Source organism: Amphiprion ocellaris, chromosome 16 (genome assembly GCF_022539595.1).
Source record: "Amphiprion ocellaris isolate individual 3 ecotype Okinawa chromosome 16, ASM2253959v1, whole genome shotgun sequence".
Lineage (NCBI taxonomy): Eukaryota > Metazoa > Chordata > Actinopteri > Pomacentridae > Amphiprion > Amphiprion ocellaris.
In genome coordinates this window covers 7,975,388-7,990,989 of record NC_072781.1, presented here as the reverse complement: position 1 = coordinate 7,990,989, position 15,602 = coordinate 7,975,388, and the positions used below count along the sequence as shown (strand labels likewise).

At 40.2% G+C, this 15,602-nt stretch overlaps 1 protein-coding gene across 2 annotated transcripts in view; it reads left to right on the top strand.

Annotated features, from left to right (window-relative positions):
* Positions 1-15,602, top strand: part of LOC111580709 (SH3 and PX domain-containing protein 2A-like) — a 52,985-nt gene that overhangs the window by 22,254 nt on the left and 15,129 nt on the right. For both annotated transcript variants that reach the window (XM_055018529.1, XM_023288570.3), the window contains exon 7: positions 9,185-9,313. In XM_055018529.1, coding sequence (XP_054874504.1) covers positions 9,185-9,313 — 129 coding nt within the window. The remainder of the gene's footprint in view (positions 1-9,184; positions 9,314-15,602) is intronic.

Sequence of the window (15,602 nt, the reverse complement as noted above, 5' to 3'; positions counted from 1 at the left end):
TGTCACATGCTCTTCACTCACATATCTATGTATATATCCTGCCCTAAACACTTAAGAAAACAATAAAAGATGTAAGATACCGCCTGTTTGTGCCTCTGTATTTGCTCTGAGATTGTTGGATTAATATATTTGTGTTTGTATGTGTGAGATAATGCGAGGAAGATCGAAAGCGTGAGTGACTCGGCTGAGCATGGGGATAGGAGCGTAGGAGGCTGCAGGAAAAGTGTGAGAGGGGTTTAGTGAACAGCTGTGCAATAGTTGTGTATTGGTGTGAGCGTGCACTTGCATGCATAGTCTCAGAATACCCACATGCATTACTAAATTACACGTTAGTCCTGCAATCAGATGCAAAGTTGCTGTGGCTGTTCTTTCTGCAGTGTGCCACAGTTGACATAGCCGGGCTATGAACGTTTTAGTCAATGACCTGTAAGTGAATTTTCTGTGGGTGATCTACTCTGAGGAAAAGCTGTGCCGGAGTTGCCACCAAATGAAATAAGAAACCAACCTAATTTCATTATGTGTTCCATGGTATTGAGGCTTTATGTAACAGGGAATTCCAGCTACATAGTGAAATGGAAAAATTGTCTTATTTCAGCTGTGTGTGTGTGTCTCTCTCTCTCTCTCTCTCTTTCTCTCTCTGTGTGTGTGTGTGTGTGCGTGTGTGTGTGCTGCGTAGCCTACATTCAGTCTGTGCAAGATATTAGATTGGCTTCCACTTATATTCATATCGGCTGCCTGGAAAGTTCGTCATATAGTGGCTGTCGTTTGCACGCACAGTTCTAGCTTTTTTTTGTTCTGAATTGTTTGGTTTGATATTAAATCCACTATTTATTTTCTAAGATGTACATGCATTTATTCTTTCTCTAAATCCTTCAGTTGAATTAAGTCTACCAATGAAAGCAATAATAACACAGTTTATGTCTGGTGCTCATGATAATTTACTATTCGCCGTTAACATGTAGCACATACTGTACAAGTTCTTCATTCTTGAGCTTCAGTCTTTCACCATACTCCCCATGCCGGACATTAGTGGTTAAAGACTGATATTTCTCTGTTAAAGCAGGACAGCAGATAAAGTGCAGTGAGTCTGTGGTGAATTTGTGCTGTAGCTGCAGCTTACGGTTTCCATAATTACATGGTGCATGTCTCCCATAAGAGTTTGCCCTAAACAGGAGAATGTAGCCCTTGACCACAAAACTGCAAGCATTTAGAGGTCCGACTAGGAACTCTGTTTACCTGGCAAGCAGAAGAAATCAAAGGAATATCTTCGGTTTACATATTTAGAGATGATCACTCCCTAATGGTTTTGTTTTTGTCATTGTCTTGATGACAAAATTGTCATCACATTCATTACCATCGTGATTGGTAGTGATGGGTGATTTGTCTTTTTTGTAGAACTGGTACTAGATAAAAAGACGTATATTCAAAGGGAATTGGAGATGCGTTTTCAGTAAGATTCAGAGCCATATCTCAGTTATTGTTTGTGACTTCTAGTGCCTTGTGAGGTTTGAAGAAGTCTGTGATTGACTGCCAAGCCACTATTTACTTAAGGTTCAAAGACAGACATGCTATCTTCTCTCTAACATATAATGACGTTGTCAGGATTGACTGCTGATATTCAGCTTGTCAGCATAAATAACTGTCAGACAGTGACAGTGAATGATGAAGAGATATGATGTCATAACAAACCCTAAAGGAAATGCTGCTACTTACATTTCTGGATGCTGAAGTTCAGGAGCTTCTTCAAAGCATTAGGAATTAACTGTGTTCGAAATAAAAAAGTTAGATGAGCAGCAGACAGAAATTGAGTAGGAGAGAGAAAGAAGTGGAGCGCTCGGGGGTGTAGTGCATGTGAAAAGCAGCTGGAGAGGAGGTTTACGTGGCAAGTGGAAACCATGTCAGTGTTGTGCACAGGCCGTGGGAGTGTGTTTATGTGTGCAGACTCGCTGTCTTTATTTGAGCTGCGGGTCTCTGGGGACTGACAAGGTCTCTGTGCGTGGATGGGATTGTGTCTGTGTGGGTGTTTTACACACTGTATGTGGGTATGCATGCTTATGAGCATGCTTGTTGCGGGGAGAAAGAGTTAATCTGTTAACAAGTCAGATGGTGGGTGGGTCAAGAGGTCTGTGTGTTTGTTTGTATTTGCAGATGGATACGATTTCAAACTGGGGTAGGAAGTCATTAAGGCAAATGAGCACTTCCAAATCACTTAAACAACCATCGTCTTTCTTAATGAACAGCTATTGAAAACTGGGCCTTTTCAGATCCCCCCCTTTTCTAGACTAATGCACAATAATGAGTCTCCTAGTGAAAGATTTCATTTTGTGTATTAATCCAAATTTAAATCAAATGTTGTATTTTTCTTTTTTCCCCTAGATGTTGTTAAAAATCTGATATAGTGCTGTTCATTTAATGCATACAGCAAAAACATCAGCATAGAAATGTGTAGGGTTTCCACTAAGCTCTGACTGTCAAAGCTCCACCTCCTGCAGCACAGAGCATATCCAATACAGGCCGCTCTGTTTCTGATAAGTGACCATTTGTCCCAGTGGACTCCCACCCTGGAGGCAGAGCTTAAGCTTCTTGCTCAAAACACAGCGTTCGAGGCAGAATCTGTTCTGTATGAGAATGAGATCACAAATTTGCAATTTATTTGTGATTTTGTAAAGTTGGGGAATACGTTACACTCCTTTTCCTCCGTGTACGAGTTGTCAAGTGGTGAAGGCGTCAGAGTTTCTACTGGAAAACCTGATGAAGTGTAGGATTAGTTTGAAGTCCCACTCATTAATTTAGCGGTTTGACTCTGATTCCAGTCTTTTTGAAAACATTCTGTGTTAGCAAGATCCAGTGCAAAGGTCTGTACTGTAGTTAAAGGGTCCCTGTGGAGCTACTTACCTTTAGTAGCACTGTGGAGCAACTTTTTATGAGTGGGTCCCTGTTTTGTTGTCACGTTTTTGCACACAAAATCAGCCTACATGATGCACAGTCCTGCAGTGGTTTAATTTTATTGATTGGCATTTGGTTGTGGTTACGTTTAAAGAAATGTTTTGCAATGTGCAAATAAAGGCATAACAGAAGACTGCTCTGAAGCAAACTTGAATGTAAACAATACAAATGTCAAATTCTTCCACTGATGGTTCTTGAGGAAGGAGGGCATCGCATTTGCATTTTGTTGAAAAACATGTAAACACATGATAAGCACATGTAAACATAACTTCAAATGTTTACGAGAAATTGCACAGTGGACCTTTAATAAGCAGTTGAAAGTCCATCTAATGCAACTTTAATACTATATGTTATGTAACGTCAACATGTTTATCTAAACCTTTAACATACTGAAAAATCAGCAAATCATGTGTAGATAATTAAGATATTTAGACATTTTTAACTGCCATGTGAAGGCTGTCTTACTGTATGATGATTTTGGGGGAATGTTTCTGTACTATTTATTTGTGGTTTGCCCCTTCTCCCTCAGGGCCACATACTGATTCAATGACATGAGTACATCTGTACTACATTGAACAGCAGTTCTGTGTCCCTTTCTAATCCAGCTGCACATCTGCTGCTGATGAGCCAAACAAAGGCATTGCACTTTGCCAAATTTTACTCCTCTCAACCCAGTTCTGCTCTCATAAAGTTACCCCATGGGTTCAAAATGTGGCACTAAAATGTGAAGGCCAGTGCCAACTATGCTATCAACCAAAAAGCTTGATCCTTGAAACATGTTCACAGGGAAAATATCCTGGGTATAAACGGTTTAGACTAGACTCCCTGGTTTCCTCCTCTTGGTGATGAATTATTGCAAAGTTTAACTGTCATCATCTTTGGATGGAGCTGATGACGGGTAAGTGGGGGTGGGGTTGGGGGTTGGATGGAGTTAGGACGTCTGGGAGTGCAAGGGTGGGAGCAGGAAGCACATGTATAAATCTGAGTGAGGAGAGATAAAGCGAGTGGCTAATAGCGGCATGCGATGGAAGCCAAGAAGAAAATGCTTTTCGAGGCTCATAAATGCTTTCGGTCGTCACTGTTCATATACATACGAAAACACACATGCATCCTATAACGGCAGTTCTCAAGTATTTTCTCAGAAATACCACACAACCCTAACAAATGAACTCGAGTAGCACATTATTCACAGTCAGTAAAGTAAATCCAAATGTGTTTATTTAAATATAAAACTTAGATATTTGTTAAGCATTTGAACTGTCTATTAAAGCTGGGGTAAGCAGGATTTTTTTGGGGGCATTATTGGACAAACTTCCACAACAACTTTTAAGCATATTATAATTCATATGGTCTGAGAGGAAACTAGACTTCTGCACCTTCTCTTGGCTCTGGTTTTAAACCTCAAAAAATTCAGCCAGTTAAGGCAGACTTTAGGCAATCAACTGAGATTATACATAGAGCAACAGAGTTAGCAGTGGCATTAGGATGTGGTGGTGCAATGAGTTAGGTGGAGAACTTAAACTCAGGAGAGCAAGTTTTAAATCCTGGGTAAAGCCACAAGATAATACAAGAGGTCCTCAGTTTACGACATCCTCGACTTACGTCATTTCGCCGTTAGGTGCAAAGTGATCACGGGCCGTCCTCGGTTTAATGTACGGCGTTTCGTTGTTACGACAGAACTGGTTCAGTGAAACTAGTTGGCGAATGGAGCGGATGAATATGTCGTCTCGCGGCAAATGGAGCGAATACATATGTAGACACGCGGCAAGTAGATGAATACTGTATGTACAGTAGTCACGCGGCGCTATAAGACGGCTTTGTTTACATTTGCCACCACGTTGGATTATGCTACATTCGCTAACTTCATTATGGCTCCCAAGCGTAAGTCAGACTTAGTTTACATTTTCGCCGGTATTTTCCTACCGAACTGTGTTTCAGTGGGAGCTAATGACTGTTTTTGTTACTGTAGTTGTACAGATATGTAAACGGATCAATGTTGTGATGCACGTAACGGCTTTCTTTACATTTTCACTGGAGTTTACAGCAAAAATTGACTTAAATCACACCATAGGAAGGGAACTGTGACTTAAGTCTAGGACCCACTGTATTAACTTTTAGCTAGATGATTCCTCGTCTGATGGAAGGAGGTTCAGACAGACAGGGAAGAGGGCTGTATTCTCAAATTGTGAACCAGATTTTTGCCGACCTTAACTTAAAAGTAAATTTGGTAAAATGTTCATTCATGCAACTGTCATTTAGAGCGGCAGAAGTTTGATGTTTGAACTATCCATTTATCTTTTTGATTACATTTTCAAAGACTTAATTAACTATTTTATTCACCTACTTGCTTCCTAATAGTTTTCATGCATTCTCAGCTGCCTCTGTATGTGGCTATATGCTGCATGTATTTTTAATGAAATTGTAATTTCTATTTTTTTTTTCAAATTAGTTGATTTATAATCCTTCCATGTGCCTCGTGATGTATTACTCTTCTCGCACACCTCCCCACCAGGGAGTGAGTGATAGTAGTGCTGAAACTTTATTGAAGTGCTACATTTAGCTGAAACCCTGATTTATAAAGCTCATTCTATATTCAGCTCTCTTTGCACAAAGTTCATTTGAAATTAGACCCATCCTGTCCAGAGCTGCTTCACCTCATTTTTCTCACACATGTTCTCCATGTTCAGACTCTGTCTTCCTGCTGTTGCAAAACATTTCATTTCCTGAATGAGACTGAAATATTAGCTTTTGTGTTTTCAAGCCTATTGACTTTGCTGACAAAGTCTTTACTCACTCTCACATTGACTGTTCTCTCGCAGCAGTAGTTAATTGCTACATTTACATCATTTGACATAGATTATGGTTTCATTAGATCATGACCTGCTGAGTTTTATGTCCCTCTGTTGAGAAATTATGTTCTTGAAAACTGTGTGTTTTCTTTCTCTTTTTTTTTTTTAATGAACCAATGTCCAAGTTTGAAGATATTTGAATCTGGGTTCCCAACAGGACAGTACGTATTTCAAGGCCAAATTCAGCATTAAGTGGGCAAAGCTGCACAATAAATCCACAGGGTTGCTGCTGTGGGAAAATTACTGGTCATGAAAAAGCAAAGAGGAGTTAATTTTAAATTACTCCTAGTAAAGGTGCTGCTTACTAATAAATCTCTAAGTCTAGACAACCCAAAACCCATACATGATAGCTGGGAACTTGATTTAAACACACTCAGAATCCCATATTTACTACCCATATCTTGACCATCTCTGCAGTCTACAAAATTGGGGATACTTGACAGATGCTTTTAATAAGCAGTATATGGCAGAACAAGATATAATAGCAGATATACTATGAATAAAATGCAATTGCTGATTAAAATAAATTACTCAAATATGTAAGTGTAGTTGCAAGTTGTTTTTTTAAAATAACTGACTGAAGTTGTACTGCAACTGTAACAACTAAGTCAGAGTCAGTTGTCTTGTGTCCTTGTTGAGCGTTAAATTCGTCTGAGTTTACATAAACCATTAAAAATCAACAAAAAAATGTAAATCTTCTAGACCACAAAACATTTTTGAAAAAAACATTATGTTTTTTTAATCACCAAAATTACACCGTTTGTCATGATGTCACCAGATCCTGTAAAAACAAAACAGAAACAGTTTTTTCAACTTTCCTGGTCATTGGAATAATCATGTGCGGTGTGTCTTTCTGCTGAGAAAATTCCCCACGTCTAAGCGTAACACAAAATCACGTTATTGTTCATATATCATTAAAAAATTGTGGAATAATAACATGTTTACTCTACAGTTATTTTTAAAAAAGCAAATAATTGTGTGCTACTCAGCACAACTGAGCAGCCGTGACTGACTCAAGTCTGACCAGCAAAAAATGCCAAAAATTCAAGGACTTTTTCAGTCAACTGTGCTGAACTGCAGGCTTTGTTTTATACAGAGCAGATAGGGCACAAGTATGGAGACAAATTAAAAATGTAATAATGATAATAATGAAATATTTATAATGCATAGAGCCACTGTTTTCCAAATATTATACCACCACTTAGAAAGTGTTGTATAGGTTGATCCCACATTTTTTTTAATTTCTGGAAAATAAAGAACCAAAGAAATTCAATTTATGTTTTAACTTCTTTCTTTTTTTAAAATGATTTTTACGATCATAGCAGTGTCATACTGCAGAGAAGACATTTTTACTTCTCTCTACTTCTGCCCATGGTGGTGCTGTTTCTATAAAGGCACGTGACTTTACATTGCAGTGACAAATGAGCCCACAGTGAGTAAAAATAAGGCAGGAGCAACAGAAGGCTCAGAGGGATAATAGTGTCAAAAGAAATAAGAATATATGAATATAAGATAGATATTACTGTTTGTTGTAAATAAAGTAATTGCTGTCATATCATACATTGAAGAACAACAGGGCAGTGTTTAAATAAAGCTCTTTCCATTGTTTCTGCACCCAGCGTTGTGGTTAGATGAAAGATCTTGTATAAATAACGTGAAGCTTCATAAACCACAGCCTGACCACAGTATTTCCAGTGTCAGACTCTTTGGCAGTTTTGACATGAGAGACGCTAATGGTGCTGAGTTCATTTTTGTGAGTTATTAGCTTCTTGACATTTCTAATAGAGCTCCGGAGTTGAATGCAAAATATTATCCAGATTGAGAGAAATGTTAATCTCAAGTCTGGGGGGACTGTTGCCAAGTCAGCTCTTTGGAGGAATGGCAGCTTAATCCAGACCTTCTCAATCATTCCTTATCTAAGCCTCAAGCCTTCAGTTTCTTGGACTTAACTCTTCTTACTTTCCATCCACAGGATAAAACGGAGGTACTCTTTCCACAAACTGTGTTTACCACATGTATTTTATTTGGACTTGCTTGCCTCTTTTTTGTTTCAGTATTTTGCTGGAAATATTTGCTGATTATGTGAGTCAAAAGCTCAACAGTAACTGACGGCAGTTAGTAAAAGCAGCATTTAGACGAGTGGGACCATGAACAGAGATTGTAGTCCTAACAGTGTTTGTAGATCTTTTCTGGTTATTAAATCGCACCATAAATGCACATATCTGCTGCAGAAGTAGTTTGAGGGTAAACAGATATAAAGCGTACAGACAGAAGCTCCTTCTGTTTGCAGCTTTGAACTTGGTGGTCAGTAGAAGCTCTTGTTAATGTGTGAACTGAACGTCAGCTGGTTTGCGTCTGGATTCCAGCTGACACTTGTTAGATCTGCTTTAGTTTCTTCGGCTATGCTTGTTTTAAGGATTTTTCATGATTAAGGCTTCAGCCGGGCTCAGTTAATGTAGCCGTACTCTTGTGGTGGGAAAAAAACGTGGATGCTGGTAAAGTATCGGGCACTATACGTTTCTTAAATTCCTTCATAAATGAAAGAAGAACATCTGTTTCTTTTCTTTCCTGATAGTTAGAAAACCAAAATCTGGTGAAATGATGGGTGCTGACCCAGTTAGGAAAGCAGGCATATGCTATGTGAAGAAACTAAGCCAATGCTGGTGTTTATATGGTTAACTCAGTCAAGTAGAGAAAGAAAGATTTCCATTGGCTGGGCTGCACGCTGCAGTCAGAGCTCTAGTGTTTCATGGAGACAGAGGGCCATCCCTCTGAGCACAACTCCAGCCCCTTCATCTGGTTCTATTTAAGGCCCCTAGTGCCGACTCTTATGATTGGCGTACACAACCCCCTACTCTTCCTCCAGCTCCAGCCCTAACTGAGGAGAAGGAGGCTTTTTAGCAGATGTTTTATTTTCTAAGGGAAACCATTTCTTTCTCCCACTCTACTGTCCTGTCCTCAGCTGGCTTAGCTCACTTTTCTGTCACTGCTACATCTCCCTCTGCTTTCTCATTGCTGCTTCTATTTAATCTGTGTTCATGTGTCTATGTGTATCTACTGACCTGTACTCAGCTTTGTTGGACAATGAGGATGGGGTCTCTTCAGTGAAACAGAATGGATTTTCTGCTGTTGACTGTTTGATCCTTGACATTTTGGAGGGAGGTTCTTTTCCTAGAATTTCAGCATCTCCATTGCCCTTGATGTTGGGCTGGAGAGGGATGCAGCTCTATGGCTAGACTCTGGGGAAGATGCACTGAACCCTGTGAATATTGTGATTGGCTGAGCTCTACAGACAAAGTGGCCTATGGCACAGCGAGTGCCCAACAGTCGTTCTCGTGGACCTATGGCTGGCAGCTGGCTGACAGCATGTTTTTTTCCATCAACTCCAGGTCTGGATGGTTCGGACCCCATGCTCCTGGAACAATATGTGGTGGTTGCCAATTACGAGAAACAAGAGCCTGCAGAAATCAGTCTTCAGGCAGGCGAGGTGGTCGACGTCATTGAGAAGAGTGAGAGTGGTGAGTAATCAAAACAAATGCACAACAAAGGCATGCTCAGCAGGAATAACTTGTGTATGTCAGACACAAACAGGAACAATCATGATTCAGTCTGCAGTTCCTCAAACATTCTGCCCTTTTCTGTCACTCAACCCTTTCACCTTCTTTGTCCAAAGCTTGCTAGCTGTTACTCAGCCCCATCTGGAGGCTCGCTTTGGCCTGCAGTCAGCCCTGTTTTTTCCCACTGTTGGTTTAGGCTTTGGGCCAGAATGTTGCCTCTAGCAAGAGGAATGTCTTCCAGACTCATATTAATTATTCCACCTCACTTTAATGGAAAGCCAGCAAGACATGCCGGATTTACAAATGCCAGCTGCAGAGAGTCCTTAGTCAGCTGTTTAACCTCTGGAAAGAGCTAGCAGACGGGACCAAGATTGTGTTTTAGAGTTTGTGTCATTCAGTTTGACAAAATTGCATGTTTAATGAGTCTGTAGCCGAGAGTACAGCTTCATGTTATTCAATATGCTGCAACATTACCAGGGCTTATATCTATTGTAGGTGGAAGAGGACTTAAATAAGGCTTTAATTGTTTTGTTTTAAATGCATTAACTGAAATACAATATATAGTAAGCACATTTGCAATACAGAAAAAATGAAGACTTGATTTATTACTCATATAACTGACACCCGGATCTAAGCACCTGTCTGAATCACATTTCTTCAAGGAAATTTGTCATATAGAGCCCAAGAGTGACTGGAGAGCTATAGGCTCAGTAACAACATCTGATGTTCAGCTTTAATGGTGTGCTGAGACAGTAAAACAGTAATGGGACTCATGTGTTCTTCAGAGGGAGGATGGGTAAAGAGAGATGGAGGAGGAAACAGTGACCAGGAAGGCAACTGGATTTGGGTTTCATGATGGGTGTGAGTACCACACTGGTCTTAAGGAAGAGGGTCCATAGAGTGAGATCGCTTTGAAGTGTCACGTGTCCTGCCTTCGGGTTCATGTATTTGTTTTCACTCCCTGCTCCAGTAGGATTTCAACCCAATGGGGAGCCACAGTGAGGCGGATATTCCAACACCTTGAAGTCCTTTTATCGGGGGCCTTATATGAGTGCTTTCCTCCATGAATTTGAACTGCATGGTTCTGTGCATTTAGGAAGAGGCCCCTTCACTTTTGCATTTCGGCTGACCTCAGTCCATAGGTATAGTGGGTGATCTGTGTGCACATCTCATGGAAGATTTATGATTTCTTGGTTTCTATGGTTTAACTGCAATTTAGTTTCATGTTATTATTGCTTTGTTTCATCATTTTCTCTGAAGGAAGCTATATTTTGTTGCCACTTTCACTTCAGCTCATTCATTTATTGGATATCTCATGAATTTCTAAAGAGAGAATCAGTAAACTAGGCTTTTTCGAAGACATCCTAAGGCTATTTGACAGCTTTATTACACATTGACAGTTTCACAGAGATCTGAAATAAATACATTCCCCCCCTCACTCACATTCTGCTGTGCAGACTGTTTCCAGCAGCACAGCTAGCATTTAGCGGCAATCTCAACACCTCCTGCAATGGAAGTCAGTTAATGCTGGTCCACTTGGCTGGCTGACATCAGTCCGTATCCTTTTGCCAATACTAACAAGACCAGGTGTGTGCTAGGATGATTTCAGAGTTCATTTGATTTAGCATCCATTCCCTTGCAGGATAAGTGCAAACCCTTTAATGATTTCTGACAGATTGATCTCTGTATTACAGAGCTACGCAGTGAATATGCTGAGTTAGAGGCACTAAAAGTGTCTGCTGCATTTGTTATGATAAAAGGCCTGTATGGATTTTCAAGCCATGCAGATTTAAAACAGCATGGGTCTCCCTGCTGAGTCTTTGGATGCACTGAGTGGAAAATATCTGTATTCTGTCATGCTGCCACATAATGCCAAATAATATGTCTGATTAATTTCATAGGAGATTTTTGTATAAAGGTGTGAGGCTATAGGAGTAGAACAGAGACAGATCTAGATATAGAAAACTACAGCTCCATATTGTTTTTGCAGTTCACCCAAGACTTTCAACAGAAGTCCTGCTGTTAAAGCTACTGTACCATAGACATTGACTGTGACTGCTGCCCAGTGCAGTTATCGACTTTTCCTTACCTTGGATTAGATAATATATGCCTTTGACAGGGCAGCGAATCTAGGTCAGACCTATAAGCGAGCTCAGCTTTCTCCACTTTTCCAGCCTGCTGTCCCGAGCCAAGGAAGTATTTTCCGTTGCACTGGCTTCATGATACAGTTTGTGTCGTGGTCTTTGTTTCAGTTGGTGTAGCAGTTTATACTTATCGCTGGTTGGTTGGGTTTGAAATAGGTGCAGTGATAAATAAACAGGGTAAACCAATGAGTGCTTGGGGTTCTCTTGAAGGATTCAGTTTCTCTGGAATAATACTCACAGAAGTTACTATTTATCCAAGACACATACAAATCAAGTAATAATCGAATGGAGCAATATGGAAATCTTACAGGTAACAGTTTAGTTTTGTCAAAAACTATGAAGCGATTAAAAATTGTTCTATAATTACTAATTTTGTCCCCATTCGTATTGCAGTAATTTTATTTGTCTATTTTATAAGAGTTTACCAGGGGAGATGCTGGCTCAGGAGGAGAGAGTAGTGCAGGGAGAAACTCGGGAGAAAATGGAAAAAGCAATTTCCTGCCAAAGTTAGTGGTTCAGAGAGGTTGGTTCATTATAATGGCTTAATGGATCCTCCAGGATGCCTCCTCAGTTTACACTATATTGGAGAAATGTTAATCAAAAGCTAAGCTAGCAGCCTTATTGGTCAGTTCAAATGCTCTGTATTCAGTGGTTTAAACTTTGCCCTTTAATTGAGCATGTAGGAAAGGAAAAAATAATTTGCAGGCACTTCTGGAAATATTGTATTTATTGCAGCCGGCTTGCCTCCACCTCAAAAGCAGTGTCAGGCATTTTGCCTTCAGTCCTGTGTGGACACAGTCAGCTTTTAACATCTCCGTTCCAAACTAGATGAGCCTCTATGAATCATAGTTTGCCAGATGAACTCCAGGAATCCCTGTCTGTTTTGGAAGGTGCAACTAACACCATCAGTCCCTCCATCTCCCCCAAGACCCCCTGGCAACACCTATGGACAGTATGTTTTGTATCTCTACTGCTCGTCCCAGCTTACATAAGCAGGGTGGAGTGAGTGGAACTTCAGGAAAAGCCTTCACTTTCCAAGAGAGTAATCTTGTATAAAATTGGCCCCTTTGGCTTCACAAGCAACAATGATTTAACGTTGGACAATGCTTCACAGAGAAGCCGGAAAGAAAGGGGTATTCCTGCAGGTGATGTTGGACTGCCTGGCTGAAAGCCCTCAGAGACTGCTGGCAGATTAAACAGATCTGGCCCTCAGCATGGCATGATTGATGTGCAGGATGTCTATTGTACCTTCACATGGAAGCATGTACTAATACAGTAATATCACTGCTCTCTGTCTCCAAGCTGGAAGCAAGATGATCTCAGGGCTAAGCTCAGCAGGAGCTTGATGTTCAGAGAGACAGATTCCTCTTCATCTGGTGTCCACTCCAAGAACAGAGACTTAATGTTTCTCTTAGAAGGATAATGCCTGTAAATTTTAATGCTATCTATAAAATTATATAGCAGTATTTAGGAATTGGCAAAAATTCAAGCTTCAGATAAATACTTAGAGTTTAATGAGCTTTTTTTTGGACAGTTTCTTTTGTTTTTGAACTTGCAAGCAGACAGTAAGTCCACAGCTTTGGTCCAAAATAAATGTCTCAGCAACTGGTAAATGGATAGAAGTAAAATTTGAGGGAGATAGTCATCCAGAATGTCACCAGGAGGCCTCCAGTAAAATTCTTAACAATAATTGGATAGACTGCCATGAACTTTGGCGTAGACCTACATGTTCTAATCAAGATAAATCTCAACTGTTTATCTGGTGCCATCATAAACTCATTATTTCTTTTTGTCTAATTCTTGACTCTCTGACCAGACATCTGCGAAGCTAATCACAGAGCATGCTAACACATTAAACTAAGATGGCAAACATGGTAAACATGGGACTCATTAATTATCAGCATGTTGTCATTGCAACACTCTTAGCATTGTGGCATTAGCATTTATTTCAAAGTACCATTGAGCCATAGCACAGCCTCATAGAGCTGCTAGCTCTAGTAAGCTCTTAAGCTATCATGCACAAACAAAATGAGAAGATGACCTTGATAAAGCTAATAAACTGCATTTCCTTGAAGCTCGCAGTCTCTTTTGGGATGTGCTCCAGAGATTACAGCTTATTAGAATGCCAGTTGATTTTCTTCTATAGCACCAAAAAGTGTGCTGTTTCTCATACTCAATAAACTAGAGAACTGCAATTACGTTGCAGATTTTAGCTACAATGGTTCCTTGAAGTGTGACAACATTGTGTTTACTGCAATTTTTCTGTCTTTGATGTGTGGGAGTATAAACGGCAAGGTCAGTGTTGAGCCTCAGGGCCTGGCAGTGCTCAAACCTTCAGTTTTCCAATTTGGTATGTGCAGTTTCAGCAAGACCATGTTTCCTTGTATAATGTAGGAAAAACCCTATAATTCTTGTCAACGAACCACCAAAGACATGATACAGAAAACGTGCCAAGTGTTAAATGTGTTTTTTAAGCAGAAGTTGCACCAGCAGATGGAGGACACATTATCCACTCAGAGTAATCGCCATCCTTCACATTCTTTCAGCCTAACATAGGAAGTTCTAATGACCATCTCAAGAAATTGACCTTATCCTGTATTTTTAGATATGGAAACTCAGATTGGAGGTTTGTAACAGGCATTTGAACATAGCTTTCTACTACTCTATTTTACTTGCATCTTGTCACAGAGGCAATGGAGGTGAAAAATGGGAGTGATAACAGGATTTAAGTGGCAGTAATAGTAGTAATAATACAGCATACAGGAATCAGTCTGTGTAGCCAAAAAGGTACCTCTCTTTCACTTAAGAATTGACCATTGAGTTACATTTTAAGGGGTGGGCTTTCAGACACTCAAGGACTGCTGTGTCTCCAAATCAATGGAGCCTAGAAAGCACACAAGCCAGGGGCTACTGCTTCATTGAGACCATGAGGGGATCCTTTCAGAGGCTAGGAGGGAGTGAAGGTTGTTCCTTAGGTCAACATTAGCTCTTGAAAGTCGTTTTGTGCCGGTCTTGCCCCCTCCTCCACGTACCAGAGCCACCCAGGTAATTGAAACCCAGTGTTTTATGAAAACTGGAAGTGTGTGTATTGGGCTCGATACCTTCCCCCTTGTGCTTTGATACTGGATCTACTGTTAATAAATACAGAAGCTGGAAATGAATGGGGTTTTCTCCTGCTCTACTCAACAGTGGTGTCAGATATCTGCAGGACTGCTGAGCCCCTGCATTCCTCATCATTTCAGGTCGTGAAAAAAAACCTTTCCTTGTGCTGCTGAATCTGTGGTTCTCATATTCATGCTAGACATGTAGGACTCTCTTTTGTGAGAAGTTTCTCCAAAGCACAAAGCAATGCTGATTCCAAATTTCATTACAGCTGTAAACCTGTTTGTGTTAATGATGAATTTGTAGTGATTAAGGAGCATTGCAGTGTCGCATTGTGTTATACATGTCATTGCTTAGGAATTAGACTTGATTGACTGTGTTCATAGATTGCAGTTTTGTTTCATAGGTTTTCCACTCACCTTAGGAAAAGACCAGCGTTGTATAAATCCCGTTACTTTGTTGCAGCTGAGAATCTGTTGTTGATTACAGTAAAAATGAAGCATGGGTCTTAAAGCTGATAGAGTTTCCAGATGTATGCGAGACAAATAGAGCTTAGAAATACCGTCTGCTCCTATTATGTCTGCCCACTGCATCTGCACTTTCAGGAGTAGAATATGCTATGGGTTAAGTAAAAGGACAGCCCCATAAAAGTTTGGAAGGGGCATCTGTTTACATAAATAATAGAGACATATCTTTCTCAGCAGCCTTCTCATCTTGCATTTCTAGATTTCTGCAAAACAGCTCAATTTACATTCAACAGAGTTTGGAAATATCTTGATCAAGTCCAGTTCAATCAATGGGACCATTTTGGAAAAATACTTATTCACTTATTGGTGATGAGAAGGGAAATTGATTCCACTATCATTCATCTGTGTGTTCACTATGAAGTTACATCCAGCAGCAGGTTAGCTAATGTCAGCAGAATGATTGCAAATGGGGGAAACAGCTAGACTGATTCTGTCCAGCTGTAAGAAAAATCCACCCACCAGCACCTCTAAAGCTTG